Source organism: Zootoca vivipara, chromosome 5 (assembly GCF_965207765.1).
Source record: "Zootoca vivipara chromosome 5, rZooViv2.hap1.1, whole genome shotgun sequence".
NCBI lineage: Eukaryota > Metazoa > Chordata > Lepidosauria > Squamata > Lacertidae > Zootoca > Zootoca vivipara.
Window position 1 is genome coordinate 44,713,687 of NC_142588.1, and position 26,434 is coordinate 44,740,120.

General features: G+C 44.5%; 2 protein-coding genes across 3 annotated transcripts; both read left to right on the plus strand.

Annotated features, from left to right (window-relative positions):
• The first annotated feature begins 202 nt into the window (after nt 1-202).
• PRDX3 (peroxiredoxin 3) lies at nt 203-9,662 on the plus strand. 2 transcript variants are annotated; one of them, XM_088670519.1, is made up of 7 exons: nt 203-374; nt 919-1,039; nt 2,048-2,189; nt 3,215-3,350; nt 5,610-5,713; nt 7,053-7,218; nt 8,713-9,662. In XM_088670519.1, exons 1-7 carry the CDS (start codon nt 213-215, stop codon nt 8,764-8,766), a joined length of 885 nt encoding a protein of 294 aa, XP_088526645.1. In that variant the 5' UTR covers nt 203-212; the 3' UTR covers nt 8,767-9,662. The 2 variants fall into 2 exon arrangements, with proteins under 2 accessions (XP_088526645.1, XP_034994212.2); XM_035138321.3 differs by having other exon boundaries at nt 203-257.
• A 1,840-nt stretch (nt 9,663-11,502) lies between these two features.
• On the plus strand, nt 11,503-26,226 carry SFXN4 (sideroflexin 4). The gene is made up of 14 exons (XM_035137978.3): nt 11,503-11,572; nt 13,926-13,991; nt 14,692-14,766; nt 15,433-15,459; nt 15,559-15,613; nt 16,605-16,630; nt 18,078-18,131; nt 18,230-18,313; nt 18,413-18,475; nt 20,060-20,147; nt 21,469-21,584; nt 22,985-23,070; nt 23,850-23,967; nt 25,308-26,226. Exons 1-14 carry the CDS (start codon nt 11,534-11,536, stop codon nt 25,383-25,385), a joined length of 975 nt encoding a protein of 324 aa, XP_034993869.1. The 5' UTR covers nt 11,503-11,533; the 3' UTR covers nt 25,386-26,226.
• The last annotated feature ends 208 nt before the right edge of the window (nt 26,227-26,434 follow it).

A 26,434-nucleotide genomic window follows, 5' to 3' on the forward strand; every position in this document is an offset into this window, starting at 1 on the left:
TGAGCAACGGGCCTTAGCTTCAAGATATTGCGGGGCCCTTCGCTATTTGGGCGCCCCATTCGCCTCCGTCAGGCTCGCCCCTCCCGCTGCTGCGCCTATCAAAAAGCTGCGGCCCCGGGCGACAGGATTCCGTAGCCCCACCCCTGGCGCTCCATGTGCGGAGCGTGAGGCAGGTTCCGCCTCCCGCGGCCAGTCCCTCCCTGGAGCTGAAAATGGCTGCTGTCGCGGGGGCGCTAGGAAGGTTATTGAGGCCCTCGGTAAGTGCGAGCCCAGCTTTGCTCCGTCGCAGTTCCGCAAGCCCCGGCGAAGCGATGATCCCGGGCGCCCGGGCAGGCCTGCGGAGCCTTCTTTGCGCGCGCGTGTTGCGTCTCCAGGTCCGCATTTTCCCGTTTCCAAGGCCTGCTCCCCTCCCTCTAGAATATCTTGACTTTTGCAGGCGTAGCGCAGTCTGCACGAGGGAAAGATCCGCACCACCGCCTATTTCCACCGGCCCCGTTCCGAAGGCTAAACCGATTCTGCCCCGGGGACCCGAACTTGCCCTCTGAAAATGGGTTCGCTGGCAACTCGCTCCACCTCGAAGGCTGGCGCGGACGGATCGTGCTTATTATTATTGCTCCCGACACTTGTTTACCAAGTCAAGCCAGAAGTTCCCTGCCTTTTCCAGATCGGAAGCCCTTTTCCCTTCTGCCCCCTAGAAGTGTTTGGGTCGGGGAAAGAACCTCTCTCCCTCTGCAGCCTGCGAGTGCGTGTTGGGGAATTTGGGGGCGCGGGTGGATATTTCCCAGTTGCAGGAGTTCTGCTTAGGTGCGCAACTTTTTTTGGGGGGGGGGCACATCTCGTGCAACCCCTTGATCTGGGTCCAGCGAGGCTCCTGGACGCCACCTTTGCCCTTAACGTTTCCCCGCCGTCTCTTTTCAGATCTTCCCCTGGAGGGCGTGCGCCGCTGCCGGAAGGTGCCTTACAGCCGCCGCGGCTGCAGGAGGGCGGAAGTGCGCGGACGGTGCGGCGCCCGCTTTTCCTCGGCGGCATTTCAGCACTAGTAAGTGTGCAACCGGTTGGAGGACGCTGCGGTGGGGATGACAGCGTGATCTTGCACTCTCTGACTATGCACGTATAGGAGCTTGTTTGTACTAACGCTCCATTGAATGGTCTCCTTCCCAAGATAATGCCGAAGATCTTTCCTCGCCTGCTCTGCGTGTGATGTTATTTATTTGGCCTGCTGTCCAGTTGGTTCTGCAGTGATTTAAAATTCATTGTCCCAGAATGCGTTACTGGCAGCTTAGTATGAGTTTTTGCCAGCTGGAACATGTGAAAATAACATACATGTGCCTCGATGTTCAGGAACGTGCATCAGTGTGAATGCCCCCCCATGCACACATTTTAGACATCTGACTTCAGAACTGTGTGTGTGAGAAAGGGAGTTGTAAGGAGTTGCAGTTCTAGGAGCTTGAACGGACAAATCCTTAATAGGTATCCTCGAAATATTCTCAAAAGGCAAAGTGGGTAAGATAGAGAACAGTTTACTGGCGACAGAAACCTGGAAATAAGTTGAGTTAAACCCACACCCTACAATACTGAATTCTTTACCAAATTCTCTCCTTCCACTGCCTAATTACAGAGCATAAACATTCCAGGCTATCTGTAAAGCCTTGGTTTTGAAATAGTGTTGGGATAAAAACTGACACCAAGAAATAGGCTTTTCATATGTTAATAATAAATAATAATATGTTAATAAAATAATAATTTTCTCAGTATGGGTCCTTATGGGTTCAAAATGGCATCCACATATGAGAGAGAGAGAATCAGCGGGTTTCAGGGATCCCCAAGGTTTTTTTGTGGAGGGGCAGTGGAAGAATGAAGGCAAAATATAAGGTTGAGGGCTGGAAAATAGACCAATGAATACTGAGCATGCTTAGCAATGCAATGGTGTGTCTTGGAAGAATCTGTGGCTGGCTGGCACCCTGAACAGGAGTACTTAAGTTTTTTGCAGGTTACGCTTGTTTCATCTATAATGCCTCTATCACATGCTTTATCTAACTTTTCCTAGGTTCTTCAAAGTTTGTTCCTGCTGTCACCCAGCATGCTCCCTATTTCAAGGGTACAGCTGTGGTTGATGGGGATTTCAAAGAGCTGAGTTTAGACGACTTTAAAGGAAAATATCTGGTTCTTTTCTTCTACCCTTTGGACTTGTAAGTAATGCTTATACGTTCTATCTCTTTTATACAGACTTCGCCTATACTCCTTTAACTAGTGGGTCCCTTTATCTGCAAAACAGTTAACTTGTTCTCGTTTGAATCCTGCCTATCTTTGTGCAGGGTAGCGTGAGCCTTTTATGTAAGGTGTGAATGATAAGAAGTGAACTAGAAGCTGTCTTACCAGTGCCTGTTGAAGGCAGTGGGAGTGTTGCTTGGGGGTGGGGTGGGGGTTCACATAGAAGACTAATGTATTCACGTTTTTTAAAAAAATTCTTTGTATAGAAACTTTTTTGCTGTACCTTTTACAACAGAAAATGGAACAGTCAGAATCACAGAAACATCCACGTATGGTGGATTGTAATGAAGGGAAATTAAACTTTTGGAGGATCCTGTGCTTCTGCATAAAATAGCAGAACATTAATGCCCACCATCTGAGCATTTCAGGCAAACATGGAATCAGTACTTCTAGTGGTTAGAGGGCAGGAATGTTACTTATTTTTGGTGGATAAATATGATAAAAGCATGCCTCTGACTAGCAGATTACTGCCAGCATGCATACATAGTTTGGGTAGCCATACGATCTTGCTAGATGTAAGTCACCAGCTTCCTCCTCATTGGAGTCGTGCTGTGGCTCATCTTAATGATGATGATGATGCCACCAAACTTTGGAAGAATGGTGTCGCCTACAGCTCATCTTGGGATCCTTAGGATTGTCAGATAAAGGTGTCTAAGGATCTGTTAAACCTATTGACAGGGAATAGAGCTCCAGTCTTGACGCTAAATTTATCAACATGGCAGAATGTCAGTATTCCTCTGAGCTTTTCCCTTTGAACTAGAAGTCTGTGACCTTGAGGGCTTGTAAATTCCCTACCCCCCTTCTGCAGGCTTTATGCCCGGGATGAGCAAATACCTTTTCCTCTTCTCTGTTTGAATTTGCAGTGGGTGGGAAAATAGGTGCATTCTTGAATCAGGGCTGGCTCATTCCCCCTACATGTTCTTGCTGTGTTTCTTTCCCTTAGTACGTTCGTGTGCCCAACAGAGATTGTCGCTTTCAGTGACAAAGCTAACGAATTCCATCAGGTGAACTGCGATGTAGTTGCTGTATCAGTGGATTCTCACTTTACTCACCTCGCCTGGATAAATACACCACGAAAGGTACAGACTGGACACTTTGCTGCTTTTTCATTTAAAGCAAGGGTGATAAAACTTCTTCCCGAGGCTGAGGTCCAAATTCCCTTCTGAAGGCCACATGCCAAGGGGGAATAGGGCCAGAGGTAAAAGCGGGTGGAGCAACGGGTGTGACTTTTATCTTTGTGTAGAGGGCTAGTTTCTACATATGCACACCCCTGGATCCTCCCATCTAGGCAAGCAAGAAGCTTCCAGGTGGAGCCCTAACAAAATGACTGGTTACATGCTCACATATCTCGTGAATCCGATGAACTTGTAGGTCCACTACCTACAGTATATTGGCTTTTTGTGTGTTGTTTTCATTTATTTTTTTTAGCTTTTCTAAAATCCTTTTTAATTTATTTTATACTGTACATCACCTTGAAATGCATCTGGGGAATAATAAGATTGAGGGTAGACCTGGTTCAGATGTAATGTTCAGCTATAGTTTGGTGCTCTGTACACAAGACCTGGACTCATACATGTCCACAAGTTTGTTTCCATTTTTAACCAGCCATGATTCACCACTGTCAGAACCTGGACAGACTATGGTTACAAAACTTTTGGACCATTCATAAACACCCCAATCAATGAGCTTTGCCATTTACTTCAGTGGGAGGGTGCTTTCCTCCCTAATTTTTGAGGAGCTGGAGAGTTGCCGGATAGTTAGGCTACAGAGACAGTTTGCTTCTATGATTTCAGAATCCTTAGGAAGGAGTCATTCAGTTTGGGCCTGAAGTTATTAAAAATGATGTAGCTCACTTGAAACATATAACTACTATCCTTCTACCATGTTTTACGTTTTCTTTCTGTGGAATAAATAGATAGGTTTGAACTATGAGAATCCCCCCCCCATGTCTTCCTAAAGTGGGTGGGTGTCTATGAATATTTTCCTTAGCAGAAATAAAGTCCTTTTGCACAGCCCTCTTGTTCAAGGATTGCTTTTTTCCTTATAACAATTGTAACCAGAGGTTTTCAGAACACAAGTCTATCCTCATGCTGTATGATGCTGTGTTACTGTGCAAAACATTTCCTTAGCACAGACGGGACCGGCTGCATGCATTTATAAATAGCCTCACTTTTCTTATGTGTCCCACAGCCTTGAAGCCAGTGTATTCATGTGAAGAAATTTATGCATAAGTGTTTGCAAAACTAAAGTGTTAGTGGATCACCCAAGGTCAACAAGAGAAGGACCCGGGATGGTCCCTGAACACTAATGAAGTTTGTCGGCCTTGTTTCAAGGATATGTTGTTTACCTTCGTAGCTCTGGAAATGTTGTGAAATTCAATAGATGCACCCATCAATACTAATAACTACGAGTGCAGAGTGAAAGGCTTACATGTCTGTATATGATAAGTAACAGCACTATTGCAGCATTGAGATATAAAAGCAAATAATTGAAACATTTAATACTTCAGTTGGTATATTTGATTCATTAACACAAGAAGGAAAGGGGCTTTTTATTATTGCCCATTTATTTAGCGATTCAATAATCGCACACCAACTGTATGGCTTTTAATTGGTCTTATTCCCTGTATATAAAAACAGTAAGTAGATAAACAGTAGGTAGAAATTTGCATTTTGTGAAGGCGCTCCACTTTACTTTTGAGCCTCTTTCATGAATGGAATATACCTTTATTCATACCTCCGTTTACAACCACAATTGGTTCCGGGGAGCCGGTCGCTCCCCGAGCAGGTCGTAAACGGAGCGCCTCTTCTGCGCGTGTGCGAAGCGCCGATAGAGTGCTTCTGCGCAAGCTGCGCAGATCGCTTCTGCGTGTCCGCATGCTGTGGAACCCGGATGTAAGCACTTCCGGGTCCGCAGCAGTCGTAAACCAATCGATCGCAAACCGCAGTGATCGCAAACCGAGGTATGACTGTATTATGCTGATTGCTTTTCTGCTTTTAAACCTACATCAAGCAACAATAGAGCATTTCCTGAAAACCCACCTGCCACCCATGGTTGATTCCCTCTCCCCAGACGACTTGCAGTTAATGTATCTGCAGCTTCTCATCACAGAGTCTCTTTAACCCTGGGATAGGGAATCTGTGGCACTCCAGATGTCGCTAGACTGCAGGTAACATCATTCCTTGCTGTTGGCTGTGCTGGCTGGGGCTGATGGGATTTGTAGGCACACAGGTGCTGTTGGACCACAGGTTCTCTATCCATGCTTTGAAGCAAGGTTTCGATATGGGCCGTCTCCAGTTGAAGAAAACTGATGCCCTCCCCCTTCTTCTCTTTCTTAGAATGGCGGCTTGGGGCACATGAATATCCCACTTCTGTCAGACTTAACGAAACAGATCTCTCGAGATTATGGTGTGCTTTTGGAAGGGCCTAGTCTTGCATTAAGGTGAGAGAGATTTATCTATAATCTACCTTTAGCGTTTCTGTATTTGGACTGTACTAAAGCTGAAGCTTCCTTTTTAGTGACAGGAGTTGCCTAAAGGTGCTTAAGCTCAGAGGGGCAGTGGGTGGTCTGCTAGCTATAAACTCCACATACTTTAAAGATAAACTATGCTGGCTAAGCATGCTTTTAGTAAACTTTCCATGATGCACCAACCTGATCTCCTACCTGACATGGTAGAGCCTTGTGTGCACAGGAAATGGGTTGTATCCAAAATAGCACTAAGTGAGTCATTGCATTAGAATGATTTCCGCATGAGCAGTGGGACGTCCTCCTCCTCCTCCTCCTCCTCCTCCTCCATGTGCCCCCTAAAACTGTTCTGAGGGATTCCCAAACCCTCCAGAGAAGATTTGGGTATGTTGCAGAGTATGCATGGGGCCAAGGGGAAGGGGAGAAGTCCTGTTGTACAAGTAGAACTTGGCTCTGCTCACACATTTATTTGCTTCAATACCACCCATTTTTAATAAGGAGTATTCAAACACCCCTCTTTCTTTGCTGGTGTAGACCAATCAAAGCAAGTCTGTTGATCATGTGTTTCAGCTATGTGTGTGCTAGAAAGAGACAGACAGAGAGTCCTCTTTTAAAATGTTTTGGCGGAATCCTTGCTAGAGGTTGTGCAAGGCTTGGTTTGTATTTGGTATCAGAGACAAGATACATACAATGCATGCCTGGTAAGAGTTGGAACCCAGAAAAATCCCTCTGCTAATGTCAGTCAGTTGAAAGCCTTTTTCAGATATCTGCTTGCCAAAATGTATAGCAGAGCTTTCCAAACTTTTCATGTTGGTGACACTTTTTGGACATGCATCATTTTGCGACCCAGTAATTCAGTTTTATTAGCAAACTGGAGGTTAAACTAACCCCTTTCCAGCCCCAGGAGGAACACAGGGAGTGTTCGTGCGACACAGATATGTGTTGTGACACACAGTTTGAAAAGCTCTGGTGTATAGGTTGGCATCTGTTGTTGAGCTGTAAAATATGTCTTTTTGCCAGGTTTATTACACTTACATCCTGCCTGTCTTGAGGAGCTGAAAGGAGACTATATGATAGAAAGCAATCACTTTAAAAGTGCAACCAACACCATGAAATACAGGAAACATTAGAATCCCTCTGATATATTTAAGTTCTACAAAACTATGAAATACTAAGTTCCATTACCATTATAGCTTCTCTCCAATGCGATGGGGAATATCTGTGTGTGCAGCCGGTATGCATTTAAACTGAAAAACAACTACAGCAAGTGCCCTTTGGAGTGCTAAACTATAAATTCTGCTTTATTTCTTTGAAGGGGTCTTTTTTTAATTGATCCTAATGGAATTATCAAGCACTTGAGCATCAATGACCTCCCTGTTGGTCGAAGCGTAGAGGAAACACTTCGCTTGGTGAAGGCGTTCCAGTTTGTAGAAACGCATGGAGAAGTTTGTCCAGCAGATTGGACTCCACATTCCCCCACGGTGCGTTGGCAAACGTAACATTCACAAACATTAATGTAATTGTTGGCAAGCCTCCTATCATCTATACGAGAGGGGGTTCATATCTGAGCTTCTTGAAATTGAAAAGAGATTAACTGATTAATGACTGTTAATTAAATTAAGACATAAATGTGCTTTGGGGCTAATCTAGACTTCTGAAATCTTGTTCTAAAATATTGCATTTTTCTGTCTGAGCATTATATTAAGGTAAGTTGCTACCCTTTTAACTGAACAGAATGAGAAATGTCTTCTGCTGGTAGAGCAATCTGTCATGCTACATTGGTGTAATGCCTTTTGTATCATGCAGTTGTGTTGCAGCAAATTCAGTGTGCTAGCACTCAATTGAGTTATTTGTTGGGTGGGGTGTGTTAAAGCAGGACATTGCATCCCAGGTAAAGATATAGGACGCCTGGGCGGTTAAGTCCAGTCAATGGTAACTGTGGAGTTGGCGGCGCTCATCTCACTTTAGGCCAAGGGAGCTGGCGTTGTCCACAGACAACTTTCCAGGTCACGTGGGCAGAATGACGAAACCGCTTCTGGCACAACAGAACACCGTGACAGAAACCAGAGCGCATGGAAACACTGTTTACTTTCCTGCCACAGCAGTACCTATTTATCTACTTGCACTGGCATGCTTTCAAACTGCTAGGTTGGCAGGAGGTGGGACAGAGCAACGGGAGCTCACTCTGTTGTGGGGATTCAAACCACCAACCTTCCAATCAACAAGCCCAAAAGGCTCAGTGGTTTAGACCACAGTGCCACCCATGTCCATTGCATCCTATGTACACATATCAACAGGCTTTCAAATCAGGGTTTACCCTTGAACTTTCAGAACATTACAAGAAGGTATTCATTTTTTCAGATAAATTCTAAGACCCATCATCCAGGGAAACCCTGCAAATTCACAAGTGCTTTGCTACACACCAGCCATTCAGCACACTTGATGCGTGAACAAACACTCCCTTAGAGCCTTTCTATTTATCATCTGTGGCTAGAGAACACACAAAGAACGGTTCTGAGCAACCAGCTCACATTGAAAACTGTAAACCATGTAAGACGAAAGGATGTTGACCGGGAATGCAAAGCGAGCTGACAACTCTTGTCTTAACAATAATTCCACAAATGCAAGTTCCATCTGGTATTAGTGGAACCAAGCTAAGCATAGTTGCTTGTATAAGAGCTTATGTTTTGAATGTAGGAGTTGATTCTCCTCCTACTATATTCACACTTTCTCCATAAAATACCATTTAACTTCTGTGTAATTAAATAATGTTGAATGTTTTATTTTTTATTTTTTGTCTGGATATGTGCTTGGTTAGCATGAATAAGGAAGACAAGGATTTAATATTTCTTCCAACTGTTCTTTTTAACATTTTTGTTAGTGCTAACAGCATAGAGGGCACCATTTATTTAAGTGCTGTTTGGAATGAATATAATTTGGTAGTGATCTTCTGTTTTAATGCTTTTGCTTTGCAGATCAAGCCAAATCCAGAAGAATCAAAGGAGTATTTTGAGAAAGTAAATAAATAAGATCATGAGTAATAATGAGGTAGAAGTAGACTACATTTCCTCCGAGCAAAGAGCTGACTTCCAGAAACAGCAACTATGATTGTAATAAAACTTCAAAATTATTTTAATATTTGTTGTGATGGAAAAGTTGTTATATTTTGCAAGGTTTTTACTATAAGGATGAGTGACTTTGTCCCCAAGTCCCCAAGTCATGGTGTTTCTTACATGCAGCATACTCAGAAACTATGAAGCAAAATAATGCCTACCTACCCATATTAAATCTGGGATATATCCATGCTTTTGAATTGCTTACAAGGTAAACTACAGGCATTCCTTTCTTTAAGGAGCTGGTTAGATTTTTAAAACAAAACAAACCAAAAAACAAACCACAAAACAAAACAAACCCCCAATAGGTTCTGCCTTTTCCACCTAAACAGCCCATACTTTTCCTTTGGCCATTGATGGGACGTATTACAGATGTATATTCACAGATTTTGGATCAAACTTGTTCTGCAAAGGGGTTTTGTGCACAGATAACTGCAAGGAAAGCCAACAACATGTGAATGGTGAACTGAGAATTGAAGTAATTGAACTTTAGACTACTGCAATATGGAACACCTATAGGATGAAGTAAAGTGAAGGATTAATGCTTTTCTTTTATAAATAAACCCAAGGTGAAGCTATGAACCAAAAATCTTTGTTGTTGGTGTTGCTCGACAGACTCATGCCTTCTATGAAATTGTTGAATAGTTGACTTTGTCTATTCCCGCTTTCACATGTATTTCATGGTATGTTTGTAATTATGGAGTCGATCCATTAATGGGTCTGCGAATTACTACAACATGTTTCTAGAATGATCTTGAACATCTGTATCAAAATATGCAGCTATGAATTAAAGGCACTTCTGAAAAACAGAACTATAGAGGTTCGAACTATGACTCTCATCTTCTGGAAACATGATGACAATTTATGAAGGAAACTCTTTCCCCTTTTTGAAGCCAAGTTTGTGGCAACCACCACATGTTTAGGAGACGTCACGATGGCTGTATGCTACCTCGAATAAGAGACAGCGCCCCTCTGAATACCATTCGTTAGGAAATAGCAGAGGAAGGCTATTGTGTTCATGTTCTACCAATGGGATTGCAATTTGGCTGACTACTGGGAAGCAGGACTCTGGGCTAGGTAAGCCTTAGGCCATATGTTCTTACAAGAAATTACTCATTCACCCCTAATGTAGTCGCAGCGGCAATAGCAGGCAGTCCTCAGAGAATTTGTTCTGCCTGGTGCACAAAGTTACGCACAATTACTTAAATTAATAATTAAATTTAACACAGTGGGACTTGTGAATACACACTCATACAACTGGGCTGCATAGGGAAGTTTATAATGAGCACACATTCAGTTACTGTAGGATTGTTCAGTTTTGGGTAGGGAAAGATACCTCTGGGCTCTCAAGAGAAGGCTGCACTGGGCTAAACTGTAGTTGAAGCAAATTTTTGGGGTGGGGGAGGGAAATACAGTTGCAATGGCTTACTTAGTGTTGCAGCTTTGACGAGTTATCGACCAATGGTCTATCCAGCTCAGTAGTGCCTACACTAACTGTCAGTGGTTCTTCAAGGTTTCAGATGGAACATTCACAACTCTTATCTGGAGATACCTGGGGAATAAACTTGAGACCTTCTGAAGGCAAAACTATTGCTCAGCCCCCACTGAATTACGGTGTTTACCGTACAACTCTCAATGCCTTTTAGAAAGGCAATCCTGTGGTCCTTTGTGAGCTGAATGCTAATACATTAAGCATGTTTGAATCAGCCTTATTCTGTTTGGAGTGGGCTGGCAGTGTAAAAGAACTGCCCAGTTAGTGCATTCCTCTGTGCTTTTGCCAGTCCATATTATTGACAGAGCAAGCTATGTTACACTACATGGTTGCTGTCCCCTGCCTCCTCATGGCTGAATCTTTCAATGGGTGTAAGTGGAATACAAATTGCATACATGAATGAATGGATGCCTGTTTGAGCTTCAGGAAAGAGGTGGGATACAAATGTAATAAAATGTACAGGAGGAGCCCTCTCAGCATCTAGACCTGGCAAGCCTAGACGTTGAGTGGTAAATAAAGAGGTGGATTCTCTCTTTCAAATACATAAGTTAAAGGGAAAAATCGAATCTGCATAAATGAATGAGGGGGTGCCATTCATTTTCGTAATTCCCTAGTTCTACACTTGAGTAGAAAGCCCCTATTTATTTTAAAACAGTTCAGGGGGGAATTAAGGTCAGGCCTTTACGTGAGAGGCAGCTGCTTTGCCTGGCAGAGCTTCGTGAGCTGCTGCGCTCTCCACCCCGAAATCTTCACATCGGGAAAAGCTTTCCCCGTCGAATTTCTGCTTGTGCAATTGCTAAAACCATGCGTCCCCTTCCCGGTAGAGGGGGGAGGCGCGGCAGCCGGATCCTAGGCATGCTTACTCGAAACTTACTCCAAAGCAAGCAGCATAAAAACGCGCTCCTGTTTGGAGATCGATAAAGGGGTTGCGTTTTTGTTTTGTTTCTCAAATGCGCAAGAGCAGGGCCGCTGTTCCATGCGCCTTTGACCAGCAGGATGAAAAAAGCAAAAACTATCCCCCATAGCCATTCATAGGTACGGTAAAGGCAGCAGTCTCTCGATCCAGCCGCGCAGAGGACAGGCACCTCGCGCGAGAGGCTGGGCCTGAGCAGAGAAGGGAAGTGAGCTCCGCTCGTGCGCCGCCGGAGCTTTTCCGGAGCAGACGCTTTCCGGCGTTGCGCGCTGAGCCTCATGGATTTGAACTGGCAGTTCTGGAGAAGCGAGGGCCAAGTATGACTTTGAAGCGCAGGGGTTATGGGGCGGCGGGGGGTTGCTGCAGATCGCGGCGAGTAGAAGGTCGGAGGGAAGCATGCGGTGGAAGGGAGGAGGACGCCCTTCCTTTGCTGCAGTGGAAGGAGGGTTTCACCCGCAAAGGGCAAGGGAGGACTGAATGGCGTTTGCAAGCGGGCGGCGACGATCGCCGATCGCTCCTCCCTTTGCATTGATTTGCCGACACTTCTCGCTCTTGCGATCCTATGCATGTCTCGACCATGCACGTCTATTCAGAGGGGAGCCTTCCTGCGTTCAGAGAGAGCCTTGCTCCCATTGCCTGCAGGGGATTGTGAAACCCGAATTTCTGTGGCCCGGTTCGAATGGCAGTGAAAGGCTGCAAAGTGTAAATTGACACTGTGTACTTACAGTCCCATTCGTAACAATTATCTCTCGAACCCAGCTCCCAAAGAAATATCTTAAACTGCTTCCAAAAGTGCAGTCCAATACATGCCCACTCAAAAGTATGTCCTGTTGATTTAAATAGGGCTTGCTCCTGATAAATGGATATTGGATTGTAGGACAGTACTCACCATGTCCTGCTGATATCTGCTCTGGGATACTCCAGAAAGCAGAAACTAGGTTAGTGGTTTGTTGAATGTGAATATTCCCAAGTGCAATTAACACTCCACGTGTTGGGGTTGTTGGAAAATCTGTTGTAACATCTTAAAATGTATTGACCGGTTCACTTAGCTGCCAAAGAGATAGAAACAGATAGATTCTCTTTGCAACTGGAAATAGCCACTCTGCAGTTTTAATATGATCCACCCTGTGAGCACTCTCCAAACGATTTGGGGGCAAGTTCGTTAATTCACAGCTTGGATTAATGGCTTGGTAGACATGGATTTTTATTTGGATGCACATTTAAAAAACAAAACTCCAGTGTGCACTAATAGTTGTGAATGGTGCTTTGTGCAACACAATCCCATGTATTTCCCGCTGCCCCAACCGTGTCCAGTGTAGTTTTTTTTACCAGGTAAGTGTGTGTAGGATTACAGCCTTTACTCAAAACAAAATGAAAAAAAATTCCTTCCAGTAGCACCTTAGAGACCAACTAAGTTTGTTATTGGTATGAGCTTTTGTGTGCATGAACTCTTCTTCAGATACAGCCTTTACTCAGTGAATTATGCCATGCAGGATATGATGCTTTATTTGGATTACATAAACTGGCCACAAGAATATAAGTAGACCCATCTAGTGCAACATTCTGTTCCTACAATGGCCAACAGGATGCCTGCAGGAAGCCTGCCACCAGGACCCGGGTGCAAAAGCAACTTGCACTACTCGGCAACTGGTATTTGGAGGTGTACTGCCTCTGAAAGTGGAAATAGGACATAGGGTGCCTCTCAAGCACATACTGGAGCTTGTATTAAAGGATTCTGGCACCCTAGTGCAATGAATGACTAAAATTAATCTGACTTTTTGCAGTTTGGAAAGTACTGGGGGGAAAGTGTAGAATGAACAAATGATTAATGGGAAGACACATAAACACCCTGCAAGTGTATCAGGATGAATGCCCATTGTTGTATGATGTCCTCACATCAGGACAAATGCTCAACAAACAGGTCATATGGAGGGGCCCAGAGCCATTGTGGCTAGTAGCCTATAGCCTCCACGAATTTGTCTAACCCTCCTTTAAAGCCATCCAACTTGGCAGCCTTCACTACATCTTGTGAGAACAAATTCCATAGTTTAACTATGTACTTTGTTTTGTCTGTCCTGAACCTTCCAATATTTAGCTTTGTTGGGTGGACTTGAATTTTAGTATTATCACTTTCTCCACACCATGCAGAATTTTTTTACATAGGAAGTAAGAGATGCAGTATTTCAGAGATGGTGTTGTGTAGCATTTTGCCTGTCATTGATGCATATTCACCTAAACACGTTTGCTTGGGAGCCATTTTGATTTCAAAAGACATTTTCGTGTTGCTAGATTTATGTAGGTAGCTGTGTTGGTCTGAAGCAGTCGAAATAAATTTTAAAATTATTTTTTTTCCCAGTAGCACCTTAGAGACCAACTAAGTTTGTTCTGTGCACACAAAAGCTTATACCCAGAACAAACAGTTGGTCTCTAAGGTGCTACTGCACAATTTTTAATTTTTTTTTTAAAAAAAATGTATTTTATTTTTTATTTTCGTGTTGCTTTAGCACAAGAAAGAGACAGAGGGCAGTTTAGGAAGTTGAAATAAAAGAAATGTTTAAGAAGCGAATAGAATTAGGTATCGGGCACAGATTATTGGCTACCTATGCTTGGTTTAGAAATAACAGCCTCACAAAATACCTGAATACTCAAAAAGCATATCTCTTTCTTTAGACCTTTTTTCAAAGGTTTCTTCATTGGGTAGATATTTTGGACGCTACGCTCCTGTTTATACCTAATGTAAGTAGCTTATCTATTTAATTTTTGCACCTTGACATTGATAAAGAGCTAATGCTAGATCAACTATGTTTCTCAGTCTGCGTTTTGAATGTCATGCCAGGCTAGAAGTGTGAAGGCCTGGTTTTCTTCTGCTCCACCCCACCCCTCCAGTCCCCCCCCCCATGGTCCCCCCCCATTGTTTCTCTTCCACCTCCCCTCCAGGCTGCCACATCTCTTTGCAGGGCACACCTATGCATGTTTACTCCCAAGTGTGCCCTGCTGATTATTATTTCCATTGATTTAAGTGGAACTTTATTTCCGGTGAGCATGCATAGGACTCCCAATTTTAAATTCTCAGCCTCTAAAACTGGATCTGCAAATTACCTGTTTTGTGTGTGGAGCTTATATAATTATTATTCCCCACCCCCACCCCAGTGATGGATTATATGTGGTGTGGAATATTTGTGATCTGATCTCCTGACCTCTGATTTCCCCAAGGAGGATATGGAGGGCTGTCACTTCTGATTAGAGCAGCGGCTCTGGGATGAAAAAGGAGGGTTAACCCTGTCGGCATGAGCTGCTGTTCTCCTGATCTAAATGAGAGGCAGCTGCTTTGAACCCAACCCCCTCTGCCAAAAGTACAGTTCGAATACAGGTAGATGATGAAGTAGGGTTAGAATCTGTGTGTGATCCTACCTCTCTGCTTTTTCTTGTAAAACAGAAGGATATCCCCTTATCCAGAGCTCTTTTGCCAACTAGTAAAGAAAACATCGCAGAGTCCTTACAGGACAAAAAGGTATCTGACCTCCTTCTTCCACTAACAACCTTACGTATGCAGTATATTGCAATTAATTACCATTTGCAGTATGCAAAGTGACAGGGTGACAGGAATATTTTTCACCCATCTCATATATCTTCCCAACAGCTGTGTGAGAGGTGGTGGTGGTGGTGGGGTAACTGGGGATGCAGTGTGGCCCATGTGTCTTCATTTTGCACTAGGGGCTGTCTCTTGTTTTCTGGGTATGGAAGAACTGCTCTTGTAGTTAGTGTGTTTCAGTACTTTACAGCAGGAGGGGATTTCAGGGCTGGTTAAGGTGTGTGTAAATTGCCATGTGCCGTGTGTGACCTGACCATCCCTGAAATCACAGCTAGAGACAGTAAATAGGACCTCAGTTTTGTCAGGGAACCGACAAAAGGCTAGGAATGTCTGCTCCTTGTTCAAAATCGTTTTGAGTATATTACAGCATCCCTGGAAAGTCTGTCTTCCATGTTCCTACAGGATCTAGCTGAGAGGTCTTCCAGGGGCTGCTTGGGCAAAAATTTTATTGGTTAAATTTCTACTGCTGTGGTAAAATGCTGGAAGCATATTCCTGAAAACTCAAAACATAATGGGACATGGGGCATGATATGCAACAAAACTTACTCTAAATGATTTTTTAAATCCCTTTGTTTTAATGCTTAGATAAGAGAAGCCTGGAAGCTAAGTTTGGTGAGTTTTTATAACATGTCTAGGTATTCTTTTAGCTGATATTTTTTAAAAAACATATCCTAATTCTTTGGGGTTTCTTGTTTGCTTTTCTCCTTGAAGGCCTCTGTACATCCTTGCACTGGCGAAACAATTCCTCTCTTATTTAGGCCTCCAGGTCAGTTTCCATTTATAGTTTTTACTAAAAACCGGATATATGCTTATACAGTAATACCTCGGGTTACGAACGCGATCCGTTCCGGATCGCAGTTCGTAACCCGAATAGTTCGTAACCCGAACGTGATGCGCGGCGCCATTTTGCGCATGCGCAAAGCGCGATTTTCGTGTTTTGCGCATGCGCAGACCGCGCGCGCGCCGCTTCTACACATGCGCGTGCGGCGAAAACACTTCCGGGTTTGTGCAGTTCGTAACCCGAACTGTTCGCAAACCGAGGTGTTTGTAACCCGAGGTACGACTGTACGACATTTGTGGCTTGTTATCCTGGGTAATATAAATACTGTTCAACTTACTAGCAAATTGTATCAGTGGAACTTGTGCTAGTTGCTTCATAAATGCCTTTATTACCTCTGCTGGAGTAGTAGGCAACATGCAACCTGTAATCATTTTTGTGCAGTTGATGGATATGTGTTAGATATGGAGACCTCAGTTTTCATTTCATTGAAATGTACTTGCCTTCTTGTCGCTTGCAAGGTGCTGGTTCCAAGGAATGTGTGGAAGGTTTGTTGCCTTTCCCCCCACATAAACAATTGGTTCATAAGGTGTCATAATTTTTGCATTTTTTTCTCCAATAACTGACTTCCTTTTCTTATTGTGCTCCCTTAGTTCCATAAATGACTCCACTAAGCTCATAAATATTCCCCAAAGAATCCTAGGAACAGTAATGGCCCTTGTGGTCTCTTCCAACTCTATGATTCTATGAATTTAATCTGGGAATTGTGGCTCTGCGAGGGGAATTTGGGGAGGGGGAGGTCTTCTAACCACTCTTAGCATCCTTAACAAATTACAGCTCCCAGGACTTTCTAAAGTGGTATAATACTGCTTTAAATGTATAGAGTCCTCAGTTAGACCACTGAGACAACCTACATAACAGTTGATTTTGCTGAATTAAAAAAAATCTCATTCCTTCTCTCTCTCTTTCTCTCTCTCAGCTTTCCTGCCTATTTATGCTCCACTGGTGAGTAATGAAAGTCATTTCCAGAGTGTCTGTGAGCAGTAAATATGCCAGTTTCCCCTTGCTGTAGTCCAGAATCTCACAGATTGAGTGGATTCCACATTAAAAGAGCTACTGAAGGAGAAGTCTGGCTCTCTGCCTTCCCCAGAAAGGGAGGACTCTTCAGCCACCAGACGCTTGCTTCACCCAAATTGACTGATTAACTTGTGTAGTCTATGGTTATGATGTGCTACAAATCAGTGTGTGTGTGTGTGTGTGTGTGTGTGTGAGTGAGTGAGAGAGAGAGTCATTTAAAGGAAAACAATTTTTATTCCTGCAAGAGGTAGTGATGGTCACCAGATAGGAGGTCTTTAAAAGCGTATTGGTTGGGGCACTGAGCAGAAGCATTCTGCACAACAACATTGTATTGTAGCTCCAAACAGCATGTGGACTTAAGATGTGCTTTATGGCAATCCTTCCACTAAAGGGCACCCTTTATTTCTGAATATTGCAGTAGATGGAGAGAGGTTTTCTGTGGAGTCCATTCCATGGAAATTCATCCTTGCACACGTACTGTAAGCGCATTGAATTTGGTAAGCGTACATGAACCTTGTGTGTGAATTGTCACACAAGAGGATTCCTGTATATGCTGGATTCATGCAGCTTTGTGTATAGGGCTTTTTGTAATGTGTGAATGGCCATAATTGAAGCCCAGCTACATTATGCTGTATGGTGTGGGCTGCCCTACTATTCAGGCAGTATTCAACAGCCATGGGTGATGTGGGCCTCAGGGTGGGAAGATTGCTTGCATAAGCAGCAGCTGTGTTGTTAGCTCCCCCCACCCCGCCAATGTTATCTTAATTCATTCAGATGTTGCTGATGTGGCCTGGGAGCAACCACATTTCTGTGGCTTCCATATGGCTGCTGATAGATAGCATTGGAGCTGGGAGAGATATTGGCCAGTGTGTATTGCTTCTGGATCAGTCTTTTTAAATCAGGAGTGGTAAACCTGTGGCCTTCCAAATGTTAGTTTATTTGCAGAAATTGTAAACCATCAACAATAAGGGGGAAGGAAGTGGCTGTGAAAAGCACGAAGTCCAAAATAAAATTGCAATGTTTAAAAAAAACAAAATGCATCACGAATCAGGAGATCAGCTTAATTCATCAACAGAGCTGGAGGAGTCCTCAAGGAAAGGCTGGCTGACTCCGCATTGTTGGACTCTCATCTCCCATCAGCATTATGGGAGTTGTAGTCCAGCAACATCTGGCAGGACCACAAGTTCCTCATCCCTGCTTTAGGTTAAGAGTGGCTAACTTGTGGTCCTCCAGATGTTGGACTTCAGCGTCTCGCATTAGCTCTAGCCAGCAGACAACATAAAATTATCACCTATGCTATCTGAATTGGTATTGCTGAAGTGTGTCCTTGTGAGATTGTCAAGGCTTTCCCCCCTTCATGACATTTTATTCACAGGTCATCGTTACTTTATTACCACACAGAAAAGCAGCGTCAGCTTTTATTTGCCAGGTAACGAGCAATCAATTTTCTGTTAATTTGTCATATATTTATTAGTGGACGTATTAACTAACGTTGAGGTTGTGTGCTTGTCGTCTCGAATGTTGCAGTTCCTTTTCCATTCCTATATCGCTGGAGTCACCTTGGCAAATGGGAATCCTCCGAAACAAGTCGAGAAGAAAACTACAGAAATGGTAAAACATAGCTATGTATTTTTTAAAGGGTGTATGAGGTGAATTATGCCTGCATTGTGGATAATGAATTTCCTCTGATTGTGTGGTTTTTTTTAATAGGTGTTTTCACAAAAGCAATTACTTCTCTCCGTTGGGGCAATCACATATGCCTCCTGCATGGGGGTATGTATTACAATTTTATACCACATTCCCTTCTTGGGGGGGGGGCATGTGCCTTTTTACAGTAGACTGCTTTCTGCACACACTTGCACCCCCTTCTTTCCTCCATTGAAGCAAGCAAAAGTAGCGTTATCACATTCCAGCCAGGCAAAAACATCTGAGGGCCTCAGAGTTGGTAAGGGGTTTGGCCTAGGGAGAGTAGGTGTGTCTGGGGGTGGTGTATGGCCTGGGGAGGCTGCCTTTGCCTCCCATTTGCCCTATGATGGGCAAAAGATTCCTGCATTGTCAGCGATTGCACAAGGTGGCCCTCATGGTCCCTTCCAACTCTACGACTCCGTCTCATGTTTTGAATTTGACTTGCTGCTATACAGCAGGAAATGCAACGCCATATCCACACCACACATTTAAAGCACCACAGTATCACTTTAAACAGTCACAGCTTCCCCCAAAGAATTCTGGGAGCTGTGATTTGCTAAGGGTGCTGAGAGTTGCTAGGAAAGCTCTATTCCCTGCCCCACATGCCCCACACGTCAAGCTAAAATTCCCAGAGTGGTTCAACAGTCAGTCCTTCTTCACAGAGAGAGTGGTGTTAATCTAGGACCTTGGAGACCAGCGTTCAAATCTCCACTCAGCCATGAAGCTCACTGTGAGACCATGGGCCAGTCACATTCTCTCAGCCTAATCTCCCTTGTAGGAAAGGTGGGATATGTATGTTGTAATAAATAAAAGAATACAGCTTTTTGTCTCTAGGTTGGAGGATGGATGGCGGCTAACAGATTGAGGTTGAATCCTGACAAGACAGAAGTACTGTTTGTGGGGGACAGGAGGCGGGCAGGTGTGGAGGACTCCCTGGTCCTGAATAGGGTAACTGTGCCCCTGAAGGACCAAGTGTGCAGCCTGGGAGTCATTTTGGACTCACAGCTGTACATGGAGGCACAGGTTAATTCTGTGTCCAGGGCGGCTGTCTACCAGCACCATCTGGTATGCAGACTGAGACCCTACCTGCCTGCAGACTGTCTCGCCAGAGTGGTGCATGCTCTAGTTATCTCTCGCTTGGACTACTGGAATGCGCTCTACGTGGGGCTACCTTTGAAGGTGACCTGGAAACTACAACTAATCCAGAATGTGGCAGCTAGACTGGTGACTGGGAGCGGCTGCCAAGACCACATAACACTGGTCTTGAAAGATCTACATTGGCTCCCAGTATGTTTCCGAGCACAATTCGAAGTGTTGGTGCTGACCTTTAAAGCCCTAAATGGCCTCGGTCCAGTATACCTGAAGGAGCGTCTCCACCCCATCGTTCTGCCCGGACACTGAGATCCAGCACCGAGGGCCTTCTGGTGGTTCCCTCGTTGCAAGAAGTGAAGTTGCAGGGAACCAGGCAGAGGGCCTTCTCGGTAGTGGCGCCCGCCCTGTGGAACGCCCTCCCATCAGATGTCAAAGAGAAAAACAGCTACCAGATTTTTAGAAGACATCTGAAGGCAGCCCTGTTTAGGAAGGCTTTTAATGTTTAATAGATTATTGTATTTTATTTTTCTGTTGGAAGCCGCCCAGAATAATAATATAATAATAAATTATTATTATTAGGCTCTTCCTGTCTACTTTGTAACTCGTTATCAACTGAGTCCTTCCGGGCAGCGCGTCTTCAAGAACATCATACCTGGTCCACTTACAGGTAAGTAAACAAGAAAATCATTCAAGGAGCTTTCAGGTGGAAAGTTGTTCTTTCAAATTTTCCATGGTTAAGACTGCGAATGGGCACTTGTTTGGTTTGATTGGTTTTATAAAGGTAAAGGACCCCTGACAGTTAAGTCCAGTCGTGAACGACTCTGGCGCTCATCTCGCTTTACTGTCCGAGGGAACCAACGTTTGTCCGCAGACAGTTTTTCCGGGTCATGTGGCCATCATGATTAAGCCGCTTCTGGCAAAACCAGAGCAGTGCATGGAAACGTCATTTACCTTCCTGCCTATTTATCTACTTGCACTTTGACGTGCTTTTGAACTGCTAGGTTGGAAGGAGCAGGGACTGAGCAATGGGAGCTCACCCCGTCACAGGGATACGAACCGCCGACCTTCCGATCGGCAAGCCCTAGGGTCTGTGGTTTAGACTACAGCGCCACCTGCGTCCCACTGATTGGTTTTACTTGCATCCAAATAGGATAAAGGATCTAAACCACACACTCGGCTTTCTGCTGGGCCTGAGTGGTTGGATGGCAAACTGGAGTGGTGGCAGGGGTTTGGTTGGAAACTGGTCCCTGTCCCCTTGAGCTGGTGGCAGAAGTGGGATGTTAAGTGTTCCAGGAAGTGTGCTGTCGATGAGTAACCATAAATTTTCAAGTTACCCTGACATGGAAAGCCTGCACATGGTTGTCCTGCCTCGATAATGGACTGGATGAGAGCCAAAAACCTGAGGCTCAATCCTGACAAGACTGAGGCACTGTTAGTGGGCAGTTCCCTAGACCGGATGGGTGGGAGGTTGTTGTGCTCTTCATGGGGTTACACTCCCTCTGAAGGAGCAGGTACATGGCTTGTGGGTACTCCTGGGTTCTTTGCTATCTCTTGAGGCTCAGGTGGCCTCAAGCTTTAGGATACAGTCGTACCTTGGGTCTAGAATGCCCTGCGAGTCTAATGTTTTGGCTCCCGAATGATCAAAAACTGGAAGTGAGTGTTCTGGTTTGCGACTGTTCTTTGGAACCCGAACGTCCGACGTGACTTCTGTGGCTTTGGAAGCATCGGAAGCTGTGCTTTGGTTTTCGAACGTTTTGGAAGTCGAATGGACTTCCGGAATGGATTCCATTCGACTTCCGAGGTACCGCTGTATCGCCATCAAGCCTGAAAGTAATCCTTTGGGAAGTCTAGCTTCTTGTGAGATAACTGGACTTGGCAACAGCAGCCAGAATTGCCTGAATACCCGATACAACGTGCATTCAGTGTGAACGTAAAAATCACCAGTGACCTACTTTTAGACAAATGTTTGTGTTCCTTTTCTTTTGCAGCCCTCTTGTGTGCGCTGAATGTGATGGTAACTAGAAGCAGTGAGTATGAGAACGGGATTGAGGTCATGGACAGCCAAGGCCAGGTCATTGGAATGTCTGTAAAAGCTGGAGAAAAGGTAATTAAAGCAACAGGTATTTTGTTCTCCCCCGTCTCAACCTCTCGTGGGGTGGAAAGGAATGTCCCCAAATCTGGCACCTGTGTTCATCAGATGCCGCTGACCACTTTGACATAAAGAAGCCTGCACTGACTCAGTCCTTCCTTCTCCTTCTCCTGTCTGGTAACACTTAGGGATTCCTCTGGTAACACTTAGGGATTCCCCACCACCGATGCCTCCTGTGGCTGTCTGCTCACTTTTCTCATATTTCATCCATTTTCCCAGCTGCCTTTTTCAGTATGCATCCCTAGTGAAATCTCGTTTGTCTCTTTCTCTGTGGGACACCTGGGACATGGCTATTTGTGGTAGAACCAAAAAGGACTTGGCTGCTTGCTTCATAGCTGACTCTGCTGCTGGCAAGACTGTCCTTAGAGATGGCTTGGTGGTAGAGCATCTGCTTTGCATGCAGAAGGTCCCCAGTTCAATCCCCAGCGTCTCCAGGTAGGGAGACCCCTGCCTGAAATGCTGGAGAGCAACTGCCTTTCCGGACAGACAGTACTGAGTTAGGTGTCCCGTATTGTGACTTTTCCACAGCCCAATAATCCCCTACCCCACCAAACGTTCATGACATGTTGTTCATATAATGGAAACCCCTAGTGCCAATGGGGAAACTGATGCTTTGGATCCCAACTCCATCAGCCCCAGTCAGTATAGCCAATGATCACGGTCGATGAGGGTCGTAATCCATCTGGAGGGCTGCAAGTTCCCCAATCTTGACAAGGTTTTCCATATTCTGGTGCACCTCACTGTGACAAGGGAAGCTAAGGGGGTGCCTTAGCAGATGGTGCTGTGGTCTAAACCACTGAGCTGATCAGAAGGTTGGTGCTTCGAATCCCCAGGATGGGGTGAGCTCCCATTGCTCTGACCCAGCTCCTGCTAACCTAGCAGTTTGAAAGCACACCAGTGCAAGTAGATAAATAGGTACCGCTATGGCAGGAAGGTAAGCAGCATTTCCATGTGCTCTGGTTTCCGTCGTGGTGATGTTCTGTTGCACCAGTAGTGGTTTAGTCATGCTGGCCACATGACCCGGAAAGCTGTCTGTGGGCAAATGCCGGCTCCCTCGGCCTGAAAGAGAGATGAACGCATTTAGGATAAATTTAGTAAAGTAATGAGAGAGAGAGAGTTCAAGTAAGTTCTGCCACCTTAACTCACTTCATTGACTTTCCTTTTCTCTCCCGTTTCCCCTCCCCTCCCCCACTGTGCCACTTTGAGCTTCTTTTTAAACAAATGTACCTTCCTTATATTTCTGTGTGATAGAAAAAAGCAGGATTGTTAGACAGATTGCAGCACAAGTACACAAATCTTTATTGTGACATTTACTTTCCTCTCTCTGTGTGTATGTATTTTCTCACTCTCCCTAGGCTGTGGAACAAACAGCGCTAACCCGAGGAGTCATGTTTGGTACAGCAATATTCTTTCCAGAGGTTGCTCTGCAGCTCTTAAAGCGGTAAGTCATCTTCAGCATAGGTCCCTTAAACAAAACTCCATTACCTTGCTCCTGGAGTGGTCCGCAGCAATTCTTCTTTCTGCCTCTTGCAAGTTTCTCCACGTTTCTTGGATCAGAGAGAATGTGGCGTCACATGATTCCTGCCCCTGACCTGTCACCCTCCGGATACTGTCTTCCCCATCATCCCCAGACATTATGACCAGAGGTCAGGGATGATGGGAGTTGTAGTCCAGCAACACTCGGAGGGCCACAGATTCGGAGACAGAAGCAAGCCACTGACTTTTAGAAGTCTTTGCATCTTGTCACAGCAGTAGGCTAACCTCGGGGATTTTCTCACGCTCTGCAAAAGGTATCATGGCTCTCTAACCTGAATGCTTTTACCTTGAGCATGACCATGGAGATGTAAACTCACAGGTGGTAAAAGCCCTAGTGGGAAAAGTCTGAAACAATAGCACACTTTGTACTTTGACCCAGGAGAAAGACCGAAAGGTTCCCTTCAACTTAAATGCCGTGAGGGATGAGACAACTGTCCCTACAGTGTTGGATTAGCAGCAGCTCATAGCTGTCTTCCTGAGCTGTTCTTCCAAAAGAGCATGAGTATCTTAATCACAGGGTTGTGGGTTCGAGCTCCATGTTGGGGGAAAGATTCCTGCATTGCAGGGGGTTGGACCAGATGATATTCGTCTTTCCTTCCAACTCTACAATTCTGTGACTGGTTATACAGATGCCTATATGGTACCTTGCCATATAATAATCTACCCATGCAATCTCTTTTGCAGCACAAGCAGTTTACTTCGAAATCCATTGGTTTTGAATCCGCTGAGATCTCTTTTGATAGTTGCAGTCCTTGGAGGAATGATACCCGTTTCGCTCAGTTGGATGCCCCCGATTGGCAAGGTAGTTCTTGCGTTCTGTTCTCTTTGCAAATCTCTGCTGGTGGTCTTAAGGGCAAAAGGCATTGAAAGAATCAGAAAGGCAGAAATCTACCCAAGCTGGGTTTGCATGTGTCTCCTTGGAATTTTCCTTGTAGCAGCTCCCAGTGTCACTAGAATGGCTGTGTTTTAAATATGAGTTTCTATGGGGAAAAGAGAGAAGAAAACCTGGATGGAACACAGGGCCTGGTATGATGATTAGGTTTTCAAATACTTCCACATCAAAGGTGCACATTTGGCATAGGGGGTGTTGTGTCCCCTAAAAGTCAGATACCTTTGAAATAAGGTCCCACCTGCACTACACATTCAAAGCACCAGTGCTTTTTTCTGGGGGGACACAGGGGTACACATACCCCTAAACATTTTGTGAATCTAAGTTTGGTCGCATTGAGGGGCAGTATTTCAATACAGTATGAGTAGGAAAGAGAGAGTACCCCTAAACTTTTTTTATAGAAAAAAAGCACTATTATACCACTTCAAACACTCATGGCTTCCCTCAAAGAATCGGGGAGTTTGTTAAAGGTGGAGTGGAGTCCCTAAGTCATTTGGATGGTGTCTTGCACCCCTCCTTCCGGCAACTCCTGCACCCAAGCCAAATGTATTGCTCTGCTTTCCTTTGGACCACTTCAACAAAGCCTAGATGGGGGACATGTCGTCTGGGCATCCCAGGACCTCCATAGACACTGTGCAGGCTTGCTCCCCAGCGATGTCACTGCGGTATTGCTAACGCAGCAAAAACAACGTGGGAGGGCAACAGTTATGAGTTTCTGGTCTCTGCAGGCGCTGTGATTCCTCACACTTCATTGCCTCCAGAGACAGACAGATGCCAACAACAACAACAAGTTTGTTTAGGGTGCTTAGAGCTGCTAGGAGTCCCCCATTTCCTCACAGAGCTACAATTCCCAGAGTTCCCTGGGAAGAGGGATTGTTAAACCACTTAGATGGGGCCTACCTCTCAAGGTAACACAGGGGTTTGTCTCCCGTTCTAGAGACTGTATTTGCTTACCTATAACTAGAAACAGCATTGAAATGTGGCACATCAAACTGAAACCCTTTCCTAAGCACATTTATATTTCATATTTATTTTCAAGAGGGACAGACTTCTGAGTAGTTCTGTTGTCTTCAGTGCTATGCTTCAGAGATACTATCATAAGATTTGTGTTATATGATTTCTGTAACACACTTACTTTGTGTGATGATCCTAATGGAAATATATTGACTTATCCTTGTGCACAGAGCTGAACTCATGTGGTGTACATAAGATAATAAGTTTGAAATTGTGAGAACTTCATGTCTGTTTTCCAGATAAAAACAAGTGACCTTGAACCTGAAATAGCTGCTTCCACGGAAGAAACAGAAGTCTTCTACTACAAAGGACTTTAATGTGGGCACTTTGTAATGACCAGGACTGCTGTTCCTGGTATATTGAAGTTGCATATTCAAACTTACGGAAGTGGACATTTTGGTATATTTCACCTAGGAAGCTGTTGGTTATGTTGAAACATATGAATCAACATTTGAACAGACCCATCTTCTGTACATCTGCTTAATGCAAAATCTCTTCCTTTTGATGCAATCATGTATGAAAAGAACAAACTACATTTTGTTGAGAAAACCCCTCCAACATATTACTAATGCCCTTCAATAGAGAAAAAGTTTAATTGTATGAAATACCTGTGTGTATCCATTGCAAGCCTGTGGCAGAGAACAAAAGGACAATTTAAAGTTCCCCCAGCCACCCAGTGATGTTTTCAGTGACTGCCAACTTCAGAGGACTTCACTAAAGAGAGCATTATGTGATCACTACCTTCTGGTGAAATTTAAGCTGCTTCCCTGGTCAAGCTGGATCCTGGTTAAAGCTTCAGAAAGGCTATGCAAATTGTACTATGGCAAGAATGTTGTAGCTTGTGGCATGGGCCCTAAAAACTTCCCTACCTCGCCACTAAACAGTTCATAGCTTGCTGCTTGGGAGCAGCTTTCAATAAGGGAAATATTTTCTATATAGAAGGAAGGTGCTCAAAGTGCTGTAAGAGATGTTTGGGGTAGAGGAACTAGAGCAGAAGTAGCCAATATGGCACCCACCATCTGTTGCTGGACTACAACACCCATCACCCTAACCCCTATTCTGCTGGCTGCAGCTGAAGGGAGCTGGCATACGGAGAAACACTTGGGAGGGCAACAGGTTCCCCCCTGTCCTTATCTATTAAATATTCATACATGTGCACTTGTGCAAATGTTTCATTCAGAAATTTCAATCGCTGTCAATATGGTAAAGTTGTACTGAGCATTTTTTAAAGAGGTGGGAAGAGAAAATTATGTGTAGTGAAGTTTTATCGCTGCCAAGGTAGCCTATTTCATGCTACTCACAGGACTGGCTTTATCGCTGTATCTGCCCAAACAGGAGTCCGGTTTAATCCAGTAATACAGATGCA